Genomic DNA, 14,329 nt, shown 5'->3' with positions numbered 1-14,329 from the left:
TTGTTAACATCGAGTATAGATTTAAGTGTCAGGAAGTCGTTTCTGAAAGTATTTGTATGAAGTGTTGGGTTGGTTTGTTTTGGGGAGGAGACCAGACAGCTGTGTCACCTGTCTCATCGGATTAGGGAAGGATGGGGAAGGAAGTCAGCCGTGCCCTTTAGAAGGAACCATCCCGGCATTTGCCTGGAGCGATTTAGGGAAATCACGGAAAACCTAAATCAGGATGGCCGGACGTGGGATTGAACCGCCGTCCTCCCAAATGAGAGTCCAGTGTGCTAACCACTGCACCACCTCTCTCGGTGTATGAAGTGTAGCCATGTATGGAAGTGAAACGTGGACGATAAATAATTTGGACAAGGGGAGAATAGAAGCTTTTGAAATGTGGTGCTACAGAAGAATGCTGAAGATTATATGGGTAAATCACATAACTAATGAGGGGTTATTGAAAAGAATTGGAGAGAAGAGAAATTTGTGGCACAACTTGACTAGAAGAAGGGATCGGTTGGTAGGACATGTTCTGAGGCATCAAGGGATCACCAATTTAGTATTGGAGGGAAGTGTGGAGGGCAAAAATCATAGAGGGAGTCCAAGAGATGAATACACCAAGCAGATTCAGAAGGATGTAGGTTTGCAGTTGGTACTGGAAGACGAAGAAGCTTGCACAGGATAGAGTATTGTGGAGAGCTGCATGAAACCAGTCTCTGGACTGAAGACAACATCAACAAGAGAGAAAACAGCAGCACCAAAAGCTAGACTTGTTGTTTCTTCTTTTGTTTGCGTGTATCAGCAGTACTTTAATTTTGCGTATTGAAGTACGTACTTAACAGACAAGGCTCCCTGTGATTTTATCATTTTCCCCACTGAAAAATATTGCATTTATATATTTTAAAAGTTATTTTTGGAGGACTGCTCTTTGAAGAGCTTTCTTCAATCCAGCTTATATTATTTAGGCATAATGATTAAAGTATCAAAAATCTTAGTGTTCCCTATCTATATTTGTACCTACATGATCACTGCTGATGGAATCCTTAGTTTCTCTTGATGCACTGTTTATCATTTTTGACATGCCAAAGCTGTGAATGATGATTATGATAGTGAGTGTGCTGCTGATTTCACCTATGATATTTGTGTTTGTAAATAAGGTGGTTACTTGTAAACTGTGTATTTTTGTGTTTATAATTGTCCCCAGATAATTTTCATAGTTTGAAGAGCTGAAACTTTGTCCAGAATTTATTTCCAAATGTGTACATTACCAACAGGTGATTGGCATGCAGAATAAAAGATTTTCCAGTTTTTATTTTTTTATACCATTCTCTGTTCAGTGCCTGATTTTTCAAAGTGTTTGTAATCAGTCACTCTTTTAAGGTCTTGTCATACTCTGTTAAATTATTATTTTTAAAAAAATTATTATTATTATTATTATTATTATTATTATTATTATTATTGCTCACATGCATATCCCACACTCTTAAAGGAAGCCCTGCAAAAACAGCTTTGCTTTTTGTTAGGAGGGTAAAACAGTATATTGAATTTTAATAAGGTATTTAAAAAATAAAATTCTTGAAGTCATTATATTTATTTAAATATTCTTAGTTTCAGGCCTTGCAAAATTGGAAGGTGAAATGATTGACTATGAAGAAATTTCAAAGGACTTGTGTACAAAATATCAGTTATCAGGAATTGTTGTTCACAGCGGTCAAGCCAGTGGCGGACATTACTACTCTTACATCTTGCACAAGTAGGTTTAATTTGCAATTTCTCTGTTAGGGGTTGATTAATTTTATGAAAAGCTTAAATCCTAACACAGGTTTAATGACTTTGTGTTGCTAGTGCTGAAAAAATAACTTAAATGTTTAGAAGTGGTGATGCTTACACAAATTCAGGATGTTTAGGGTAGACATGAAAATCATAGTAATACTGGCAATCCATAAAGAAAATCTAAAATACTTGGTAGCAGTAATCAGTTCCATTGGGATAGAAAGCTGTTGCTTTGTGAGAAAAGCACAATACTACATGTACACTGAAGAGCCAAAGAAACTGGTACATCTGCCTAATATTGTGTAGGGCCCCCAGGAGCATGTAGAAGTGCTGCAACATGTGGCATAGACCTGACTAATGTCTGAAGTAGTGCTGGAGGGAACTGACTCCGTGAATCCTGCAGGGGTGCCCATAAATACATTAAGAGTGCTAGGAGTTGGAGATCTCTTCCCAACAGCACGTTGCAAGGCATCCCAGATATGCTCAATAATGTTCATGTCTGGGGAGTTTGAAGGCCAGCGGAAGTGTATAAACTTAGAAGAGTATTCCTGGAACTACCATTTAGCAATTCTGGATGATTGGGGTGTCGTATTGTCCTGCTGGAATTGCGCAAGTCCGTCGGAATGCACAATTGACATGAATGGATGCGGGTGATCAGACAGGATGCTTATGTGTGTCACCAGTCAGAGATATATCTAGACATATCAGGAGTCCCATATCACTTTAACTGTACATGTCCCACACCATTACAGAACCTCCACCAGCTTGAACAGTCCCCTGCTGACCTGCAGGGTCCATGGATTCATGAGGTTCTTAATACCCACATCCATTCACTTGATACAATTTGAAACGAGTCTTGTCCAACCAGGCAATGTGTTTCCAGTCATCAACAATCCAGTGTCGGAGAAGACTGCCCCAGGCAAGCAATAAATCTTTGTGTCATGCAGTCATCAAAAGCACATGAGTGGCCCTTCGGCTCCAAAAGCTAATATCAATGGTGTTTCATTGGAAGGTTTGCACACTGACACATGTTGATGGCCCAGCATTGAAATCTTCAGCTATTTGTGAAAGGGTTGCACTTGTATAATGTTGAACGATTCTCTTCAGTCGTCATTGGTCCCTTTGTTGCAGGATCTTTTTCCGGCTGCAGCCATGTCGGTTATTTGGTGTTTTACTGGATTCCTGATATTCATGGTACTCTCGTGAAATGGTCATATGGGAAAATCCCCACTTCATCACTTCCTCAGAGATACTGTGCCCCATTGCTGGTGCACCAACTATAACACCGCACTCAAACTCGCTTAAATCTTGGATAACCTGCTATTTTAGCAGCAGTAACTGATCTAACAATTGGTGTTTACGACCACAGTGCTGTATCTTGCCTGTTCACATCTCTGTGTATTTGAATATGGATGCCTATACCAGTTTCTTTGGTGCTGTATGTAGAGATTATTATAATAGCCACTCTTTGTAAAGCAGGTGTGGGCAAATGTCTTTGATCCGTGCGCCTTACTCATTCATATTAAAGGTCATGGCCCACCTTGTCACGTGACATGATGTGACATCAGCACTCCTAGCCCATGAAAACAAAACTATATCATCTGTTCCATTAATGTTTGTAGGGTAAAGCACCAACAAATGTCACCCCTTCTTGACACACTACAACCAAGAAATTATGCCTTAAAATGCATTATTTTGATAGTACATCCATTTTATGTTCACTCCATCTTCAGACGTTTAAATTATTTACGGATCAGGAACAACATTTTGTGTGTGTGTGTGTGTGTGTGTGTGTGTGTGTGTGTGTGTGTGTATAAGACATTTTACAGTAGCTCAGTTGCAAAATTCTGCAGTCCCCTCTCCATCCATCCACCCTGCCTCCTCCTCCTCCTCCTCCTCCTCTCCACCTCCCCTAATTGACACCTGGATCAGGCTCATGGACTGCCAGTTGCCCACCCTAGGTATAAAGCCAATATTTGATACACTGTGAACATTGTCATTTAATGTGTAGTTGTAAATTGAGGATGATTGTTTCCTCCTCCCTCTTGTTTCCTGCTGATCTTGAGGAACTTCGCGATTGTAATCTTGAGGAACTTTGCAAATGTATGCACATACTGCAGTATTTTAATGATCATCGTATATCAAATAAATTTCAGGCAAAATGATGGTACTTCGAAGTGGTACAAATTTGATGATGGTGAAGTGAGCGAGTGTAAAATGGATGATGATGAAGAAATGAAGACACAGTGCTTTGGTGGTGATTATATGGGAGAGGTAATTATTTTTTTGTTAGTAATAATGTTTTACTGTGGCACAGTTTCTTACTGAGACAATCTGTTTTAGGTGTTTGACCACATGTTGAAGAGAATGAGCTACAGGAGACAGAAGCGCTGGTGGAATGCCTATATGTTGTTCTACACACGTCTGGACGTGGAAGAGAACCTTCTTGTGAAGAGCTTCAATGAACTATCATTATGTAAGATTCAAATATTCAGTTATTGGTGTTTGCACACCAGGACTTGAAAGAAACTTTTAATTCTTCACCCAAGTGAAATAGAAGTAGTTGTGTCAAATGCAAAATAAGTTGGGAAGTTAGCACAGACTCACTGTTAAACTTAAGTACTGTTTTGAACAAAGGCAACAACTAACTTGCATCAACTTGACCAATAGCACCAGCAAATACGCTTGCCAGAAGACACACATTCTATTTGTGAACAGTTACCTGATAGGTAGTTGTGAAAGAGTAAATTACAGAATGTGATAATTGGGAGAGGAATATGTGCTGGGACTAGGAGGAGATAAGAGCAACAAGTCTTCACTGCTCCTCATTCCTCACAACACTTTTTATTCTTCCTCAACAACCATCTACCTAGGCATCCACTTGCTAATATTTGTGCTGTGTGTGCTTGGGGGGGGGGGGGGGGGGCGGCTGTTATCTTTCTTCCTTCTTTGTTATTTCATTTATAATGATAAGTACAGTTTTGCTGTACATTGGAAGTTTCATTTAAATTGAAAAGCAGATCTTGTGTGTTCTTTGTCATTGCTTACAATTCTGTTCCACATTTCACAAACAAGTGAGCAATTTTTTCTTTTGTGTGACAAATTTGTACAATTGTCAGAACTAGATCTAAAGAGTAAGTCATTCAATGAAATTGTGTTAGCTCAACAGTCAAATGTCAGACTGCAAATTCAACATCCGGGGCCAATTTCTCAGGGGATTCTACATTTTTTATCTATCACTTACCACTTCCTTCATCCCTGGCAATGAAGTGATAACATGTAACGTACTGAGTTGCAACTGGTTCAGAGTTCACATTAAACTCTAGGTCCTCCCTGTAATGGTCAAAGGAATGCAAGAGCATACCACCACTTCCAATATGATCGTGCCTAGTAAAGCACTCTGGTGTTCAAACCATCCCTCATATTGATGACAACTTTACCTATGATTGCATTATTATTTGAATGTTCCAGTTCTGTGCCACAGATTGCTTCATTCGTGTGTATCAGCTATGACTTGCTTTGCCTTCCTTGTTTCATTTATCACACTATTGTTTTTAAATTAAATGGACAGCTGGGACAGCTGTGTTGTTGAAAACTCTGTATAATAGTGTTCATTATGTGACATGTTGCTCCACTGTGAGAGTAATTTGGATTATGTTGTTTGAGGCAGCTTCTCATAACTCAGCAAATTAAAATCAATTTTTCAAAGTGCTCTGATCTGGAATTATTTGGATTTTCTTGAAACAACTGCAGATGGTAACTTCTGTAAAGTGTACTAATGACTAGGGACTGAAAAAGTAGTGTCTATTTTTGACAAAATTAGCATCTACATTGGGCAAAATTAACATCTATTTTCAGCAAAATTCACATCTAAATTATTGTTGTTGTTGTTGTTATATAATGATTCAGTGTATAAATTTTTTAAAAAGTTGCAATGTAATTTGCATGATGTTGAAATGGACCATAAAGTGTATTTCTACTTGTGTAGATCAATGTGTTCAGCCCTTCCAGATGCTCAGTCCAAGTTTCAGTTCCACACGGCCATGACATGTGTTTTGATAGTGTGTTGTGTGTTACAAAAATGGAACAGCAGAATTCAGAGCAGTATTATGCAATCAGGTTTTGTGTTAAACATGGGAAGTCCGTGAGTGTGACCTTTGAAAAGTTGTAATACATCTGTGGGCAACATTCATTATGAAGAGCACAAGTTTTTCGCTGCCACAATTCATTTTTGGATGTCTGGGAACATGATGAAGATAACAGTGGAGATGATGGGTAATCTGTTAAACACTTTCACTGAACATCAAATTTTGATTGAAGATTTTACGCAGGCAAAAGGTTTGTGACAGAATGCTGCCAAGAAACCTCACAATTGAGCAAAGTGACAATTGAAGAAAAATGTGTTCATCCTTTAGAAGGGATTGCAATTGACCACAAATGGTTCAATTGTACAATCACAAGTGATGAATCCTGGATTTTTGAGTACGATCCTGAGACAAGGCGGCAAAGTGAGGCATGACATACTAAGACATCTCCTTGACTAAAAAAATCTCAAATGAGAAAATGAAAGATCAAAACAATGCAGATTTGGTTTTTTGACAGTAGGAGTATCGTGCATAAAGAATTTGTTTCTCCAGGACAAACTGTCAACCAAGTGTTTTACAAAATGTCCTTGAATGCCTCAGAAGATAGTGAATCGAGTGAGACCAGATGTTCCAAACAAGTAGATACTGCATCAAGACGGTGCCCCATGTCACACGGCCACTTCCATCACGGAATTTTTGAACTCAAAAGGCATTCCTGTTGTCCTGCAGCATCCCTAGTCACCTGATCTGAGTCCTGTCACTTTTCGCTTTTCCTGCAATTGAAAAATATCTGAAAAGGATGTCATTTTGGGACTCTGGAAAACTGTGACTGACTTGTTAAAGATCTTGCCAGTTGAAGCCCATCAGCACTGCTAGCAAGACTGGGAACAACGACTCTGCAGGTGTATACCTACGAAAGGAAACTAGTTTGAAGGGGAAAATATTGTTGTGTGGAAAAAAAATTGTAGATAAACAAAATGTCTCATTACTGTTTTCACACACCTTGTTGGTAACCACTCACCCGCAGTTCAAGAGATGGGAGAGCCATGGACATACTTAACAAGCCAATAAATATTATTTCCAAGTTTCATTGTCCTGGGCATGACGTTAAACTGCATCGGAAACATAGTGACCACCGGTATAAGTGCTCCCCTTCTATCAAGTGCCAATGGCTTCCTTGGAGGGTAGGGCACTCTGTTGTCCTTGGGATGAGAAGTCGTCCCTGAAGGCGAAAGAACCATATGGGTCAACCGCATCAGAATGTGGTAGGCAATGAGAAACCACCACATTAAAGAACCTATGGATTTCTCTAGTTGCACATCATGGCTGTGTTCAAAACCAAATTGAACATTATTCAGGTCTATGCTCCAACAACAGACCGTAGTGATGAAGAAGTTGCAGAATTTTATTCCCTAATCCCAGGTGTTTTGCAACAACTACCAAAGAAAGATCTTACAATTATTATGGGAGATTTTAATGCCAAAATAATAAGGGGATCCGAAGGCGACCTATAGGTCACTATGGACTTAGTGAAAGAAATGAGAGAGGCGAACTACTCAGTGCATTTGCAGGCGAGTGGAGATTTGTAATAACTGACACATTCTTCACACTGCCACCCAGAAGGCTCTACACCTGGAAATCCCCAAGAGTTTCCGATGAAAATATTACCTGGAATCAGGTTGACTATGTCTTGATAAATAAAAGATATAGAAACAGCTGTCTCTCAATGAAAACCTATCCAGGCGCCAACATAAACTCGGACAACGTTCCCCTGGTTGTTGTCTTTAAAATCAGAATGAAGAGAGTTCACAAGAAAAAAGTCAAAGTGTATGATATCCGCAAACTGAAAGAATCTTCCATAAGAGAAACATGTAGGAGTCCGTCTTCATAATGAACGAAAGTCTTTGTCAGGTAACTTGTGCACCGAAGAGAAAAGTAAAAAGATAAAATCTATGGTGGAATCAGTTAAAGAACATCATCTGAAATCCAATGTCACCAAAAAGAAGTCATGTATGACTGAAGAGATGCTTAAAATGATGGACAGGAGAAGGAAAGTAAAAAGTAATCCTGATGAATACAAGAATATTAAGGAGATCAGGACTGATACAAGAAGCTAAGGAAAGAGAAATAAAGACCCAGTGCAATTAAATAGAGAAATTACAATTGAAGCATGATAGTTTCAATATTCATAAATAAGTCGGGGAAGTGACAGGAAACAGGTTGGTGAATAATGAAGGAAAAATAATAGTTGGACACGATGAGCTTAAAGTACCATGGAAAACATACGTAGAACAACTCTTTTTATGACAACCAGTCAGAACTTCTTCAAATATATTGCAAAACAGGACCTAGAATTTTGCTGAAGAATTACAAGCTGCAATAAATGGAATGAAAGATGGTAAATCACCTGGTCCTGACAATGTGAATGCCAAAATTCTCAAGCTGCTCTGTGAGGATAATTTAAAATGGTTGACTGCAATATTCAATGACATCTACAACTCTGGTAATTTTCCATGGGAATGGCTGAAATCCGAATTTATTGCATTGCCCAAAAAGCCCGGAGCTAAGACTTGTGATGAATACAGGACCATCAGCCTCATGAGTCACCTGCTAAAGATATTTCTGAGGGTCATTCACCAAAGAATTAACAAGATTTGTGAAGAACAAATTTCTTCTACACAGTTTGGTTTCAGGAATTCATTTGGCATGTGTGAAGCATAATTTAGTATCCGGGTACTGTGTCAAAGGTGCAGAGATATGAATTGCAACGTTTCTGCCTGTTTTATTGATTATCATAAGGCTTTCGACAGAATAAAACACCTGAAGATTGTTGACATTTTAAGAAGCAATGGTTTGGATGATAAAGACCTACGTATAATTTTGAACCTATATTGGAAACAGTTAGCTTCTGTGAGGCTGGACAGAGAGAATACAGAATAAATAAGAGTGTAAGGTGGGGTTGTATATTATCCCCATTGATTTTCAACATCTATTCAGAACACATCAGCTCTGATGAAGTATAGATGGGAGTACTCATAAACGGAAAATATATCAACATCATCTGATATGCTGGCGACACAGTAATACTTTCTGATAGTGAACATAGTTTGCAGTACCTTGTCGATAGACTTGCACAGAAAAGCTCTGAATGTGGTCTAGATGTCAACCCTCAAGAAACAAAAACAATGATGATAAGTAAAAACAGAGTCCCCGCATCCCACATTAAGATAGGCCAAAATCACATAGAGCAAGTATGTAAATGCACATACCTTGGCACTGCAATAAATGACCAGTGGGATCTTTCTAATGAGGTGAGAATTTGGATTGGAAAATCCAGGGCTAAGATGAGTAACCTTTTCAAGAATTATGGTTTAGCGATGCCAACAAAGATCATACTTCTACACTGCTACCAAGTTTCCACCCTCTCCTATGGTGTTGAAACATAGACTCTGAGGCATTTACGATGTAGCTGTACAGGAGAATTTTAAGAATACCGTGGACAGCGCATATCACAAATGTCAAGGTTCTACGAAGGAGAGAAAGAAATAAATACTGGCCACCTTGAAGGCAAGAAAGATCCAGTACCTGGAATATATCATGTGGAACAATAATAGATACCAACTCCTCCAAACCATCCTGCTATGAAAAATGCCAGGGAAGACAAGTGTTGGACGGAGAAGAATATCCTGGCTTACGAACATCAGAATGTGGACCACTAAAACCTCTACAGAGCTATTTAGAGCTGCAAGTGACAGGAAAAGCACTGCCAAGATTGTTGTCAACACCCGGAATGGATAGGAACCAGAAGAAGACCAACTTTCAAGCTTATGCTTGCTCTCTCTGCACATATGTATTTATGTTGCAACACACTATACAGTGCATGGTGGAGAGCATTTGTATCACTATTATCAATTTTCTTTCCTATTACATTCATGTGTTGAACAAGGGGAAGAATGACTATCCGCTTGCGTCTGTATGCATCTTATTTTCTCATTTAATTCTCATGGTCCCTATGATGAATAAATATTGGGAGCAGCCTAATTGCCACGCTGTCTTCTTTTAATACAGGCTCTCTAAATGTACCAAACAGGATTTTGCAAGAACTAGGTACAGTGCACCCTGTTAAGCTTCTCTGGGTGCTATCCAGAACCTTAACAAACTGATATCTTCCATTCATCTTCCCCAACCCTGATTTTTCATGAACTTACGTGACTTTAAATGTACTCAAGATGTTAATCGTTAGTATTGTAATTGGATACTATTTGTCCTCATAAACATTTATCTTAAATTTTAGAGGTACCACTCATTACTTCAGATGGGACTTTAGTACATGTCTTTCTGCACTTTCTTTGGATCTTCCAATGACAATACTTTCTTGTACACAACAGCATTGTCGACAAACACTCTTACAGCACTGTTGATCCTGTTTGATAATTTATACACATTGTGAACATTTAAGGTCCTATTGTTTTCCCTTGGGGCATATATATTGTTACTCTCATTTCTGTGGAACATTTGCAAACCAATACATTGTACCGGGTCCTATTAGTCAAATACTCTTCGAGCTAGTCACCTATTTGGGAAGATATTCTGCATGGCTATATTTAGTTGGTAGTTGATGATGTGGTACAGTGTCCAAAACCTCTCAGAAATCTTGAAAGACAGTACCTACTTGTTGTTCTGCAACATTATATTAATTGTACAGTTAAACCCGAATGTGTCTTCACAGTCTTCTATAACTTTACCGTGAATGTGCATATTAAGATCAAAGTGTATCACTATTGAGCTTTAACCACAGTTGTTGAGCCATTGCTATATCTGAACTATATGTTCTAAGTCGTCCTTTGAATAAGTGTCACAGTTTGAAGCACTCATAAAAAGCCATGGAGCTCACATAATATTATGTATAGAAATCTGGTTAAAACCTGAAATTAACAGCAGTGAGATACTGGTAAAGTTGTTCTTTGGTAGCAGGGCTATTTGGTGTACAGGAACATGGAATTAATACTGACAAGTGAAGAGTCTAGTGGTAACAGGACAGGAGTTCTGGGAAGATGTTTGCAAAAGTATCTAATGGCTTAGGAACATGCAGCACAGAGTTACAGATGTTGCTCTACTAAGTCAGAGGATCTTTCTGTGGTATGTCATAACTGTCAATTTCTACTCCTCATAAATAGCTCTAAATGTGTAATAATATAAATTACTTTTTATATTATATAAGCTCGAGACTGATGTAAGTCAAATCTTCCAACCTGAGTGCCCACCTCCGGACAGCCTGGCACCCACAGGAAGAGGAGGATAGGGATGAGCAAAAAGGCGACCCACCAATCATAGCCTACACAACTGTACTGCTGTGGCAGAGCTCCCCTTGCAGGGGTGGCCAAATGGGTTGCACATGCACTGAATGCAATGCGATAGAACTACTTGGTGGACAGCCTACACTGCCTGTCAGCTGACAGGCACTCATGTGCACCAATGCCCCATGGAGCAGCATTGGAACTGCGTAATGTAACGATCAGTGGGGTTGGGTTTGTGAAAGGTCATTTGTGAATTTCAGAGATGTGATTGTAGTGATAAGGTTTGTGAGCAGAGGTGTTAGAAAGTTGTTAGAAAGAAAGGTGATGTGAGTTTGAAGGTGAGGAATTCCTGGAAGGTTATAGAGGTGGTGAAATGCTACAGCTGGTTAAGATCCTGTTCATTATGTGGTCAGTAGCTTGTGAACCATAAAGAAATTTTACTATGTGAGGCAACTAATAATCAGAAGCAGGACTTTGAAAAATCCAGCATGGTTAAACCCAAATTACGACGAATGCAGTTGACGTGACCAAAAGACCCTGCAGTGAGCAGTTTTTTTAGAAGATTGGTTACAGCATTTAAAGCTTGTTCGCTTATAAATTAACTTAATTACCAGAAATGAAGAGAACAGCAGCCCCAGTAAATTCGATATTATGTAGTTGTGGGGCATGTAAAATGGCAATTTCAAAATAGTGAGAAAGTTGAGGTGCTTTGAAAGAGCAGTAGTGGTAATCTACATTTAGCATTACCGAGAATGAGAGGTTCAGACAAGGTGGTAAGAAATCGCACAGTGAAAAGAAGCGGGTCATCTTAATATTACTGCTTGCTTCATTTTTCTCTCTTTACTACCTCTCATACCTTGTTACCTAAGTGTGTATATGACCTTAAGGAAATGTTAGAAAGATACACCTTTTGATTAAATTTTTCCAGACTAAAAAGGAGATCATCTCCATGCCATCCTCCATTACCACATATACAATCTTTGGTGTCTCATGATGTGTCTTGTCAATAGCTTTCCTTTAGTCATGTTGTGCAGCTTTTTCCCCAGTTCTGTTCAGTACCTCATCATTAGTTATTTGATGTACCCATCTAATATTCCGTGCTCTCGTAAAACTTTTTAGTGTGTTCTCTTCTTGTGTGGACTGTTTATTATCCCTATTTCACTTCCATACAATGCTACACTCCAGACAAATCTTTCAGAAAAGACTTTCTATCTGCTAGATTTATATCCAGTGTTACAGATTTCTCTTTTTCAGAAATGCACATATGCATTTTATGTCCTCCTTATATGGGACATCATTAGTTATTTTACTGCTCAAATAGCAAAACTCAAGTACTACATGTAGTGTCGCATTTCCTTAAATAACTGCCTAAGTATCGCCTGACTTATGTAGATTACAAACCATTACCCTGGATTTATTTTTGTTGTTGTGCATCTTGTAACCTCATCACCGATCTTGCAAGTATATTCCATCTCTGATAGACTTAGTGTGTCATCAGCAGATCTCAAAATTTTTGTTTCTTCTTGAAAGTTCATTTCCTTCCAAATTTCTCCTTGGTTTCCTCTGCAGCTTGCTCAACAAACAGAGATTGTAAAACAACAGTGAATGCTACAACCACGTCTCACTCCATTCGCAGCCATGGCTTTACATTCATGTTCTTTGACTCTTATAACTGCAATCCGATCTCTGTACAAGTTATAGATAACTATTTGCTTCTTATATTTTTTTCCATGCTACCTTCAGAATTTCAGAGAGTGTATGTCAGTCAATACTCTTAAGAGGCGTCTCTAAATCTCCAAGGTTTATCTTCCTTCATTTTATCTTCAGAGATGAGTAGAAGTACTAGTATTGCCTCACGTGTTCCTACATTTCTCCAGAACTCGAAATGGTCCTCTATGAGACCAGCCCCCATCCGTGTTTCCATTTGTCTCGAAATAATTCATGTCAGTATTTTGCAATCGTGGCTTATTAAACTGATTGTTAGGCGAAGTAAATAAAATAGAAAGAAACTTCCACATGGGAAAAATATATTAAAAACAAAGATTCCAAGACTTACCAAGCGGGAAAGCGCCGGCAGACAGGCACAATGAACAAAACACACAAACACACACACAGAATTACTAGCTTTAGCAACCGATGGTTGCTTCTTCAGGAAAGAGGGAAGGAGAGGGAAAGACGAAAGGATGTGGGTTTTAAGGGAGAGGGTAAGGAGTCATTCCAATCCCGGGAGCGGAAAGACTTCCCTTAGGGGGAAAAAAGGACAGGTGACACTCGTGCGCGCACGCGCGCGCCCACACACACACACACACACACACACACACACACACACACACACACACACACACACACACCCATCCGCACATACACAGACACAAGCAGACATACTGCTTGTGTCTGTGTCTGTGCGGATAGATATGTGTCTGTGTGTGTGCGCGAGTGTACACTTGTCCTTTTTTCCCCCTAAGGGAAGTCTTTCCGCTCCCGGGATTGGAATGACTCCTTACCCTCTCCCTTAAAACCCACATCCTTTCGTCTTTCCCTCTCCTTCCCTCTTTCCTGAAGAAGCAACCATCGGTTGCGAAAGCTAGTAATTCTGTGTGTGTGTTTGTGTGTTTTGTTCATTGTGCCTGTCTGCCGGTGCTTTCCCGCTTGGTAAGTCTTGGAATCTTTGTTTTTAATATGATTGTTAGGTGATATTTACACCTGTCAGAACTTGGCTTCATTGGGATTGGAATTATTGTCTTCTTAGAGTATGAGGGTATTTCACTTATCTCATACCTCTTCCTCTCCAGGTGGTATACTTTTGTCAGGGTTGGTTCTCCCAAGGACATAACTTATTCCAAGGGAAACTCCAGGGGCCTTGTTTCAACAGAGGTCTTTCAGAGGTCTGTAAAATTTGCAGTATCGCATCACTCATCCCGTCTCATCTTCATCTGCTTCTGCCTCACTTTCAATAATATTGCCTTCAAGTTGATTTGCCTTGTATAGCCATTCTAAATATTCCTTCCATCTTTCAACTTTCCCTTTTTTGCTTAGTACTGACGTGTCATCTGAACTCTTGCTATTCATAAAAATGCTTCTCTTTTCTCCATAAGTCGCGTTAATTTTCAGATAGATGTCACCTATCAATCCATAGCCATTCATACTTCTACAGCTTTGCATTTCTTCTCTAGCCTCTCTTGCTTTGGT

At 39.2% G+C, this 14,329-nt stretch overlaps 1 protein-coding gene across 14 annotated transcripts in view; it reads left to right on the top strand.

Moving 5' to 3' along the window:
- LOC126335092 (probable ubiquitin carboxyl-terminal hydrolase FAF-X) overlaps positions 1 to 14,329 on the top strand; it is a 316,568-nt gene that overhangs the window by 227,901 nt on the left and 74,338 nt on the right. For all 14 annotated transcript variants that reach the window (XM_049997991.1, XM_049997988.1, XM_049997999.1 and 11 more), the window contains 3 exons: positions 1,594 to 1,738; positions 3,915 to 4,032; positions 4,102 to 4,234. In XM_049997991.1, the coding sequence (XP_049853948.1) occupies positions 1,594 to 1,738; positions 3,915 to 4,032; positions 4,102 to 4,234 (396 nt within the window). The remainder of the gene's footprint in view (positions 1 to 1,593; positions 1,739 to 3,914; positions 4,033 to 4,101; positions 4,235 to 14,329) is intronic.

Source organism: Schistocerca gregaria, chromosome 2 (assembly GCF_023897955.1).
Source record: "Schistocerca gregaria isolate iqSchGreg1 chromosome 2, iqSchGreg1.2, whole genome shotgun sequence".
Lineage (NCBI taxonomy): Eukaryota > Metazoa > Arthropoda > Insecta > Orthoptera > Acrididae > Schistocerca > Schistocerca gregaria.
This window is presented reverse-complemented; position numbering and strand designations above follow the sequence as displayed.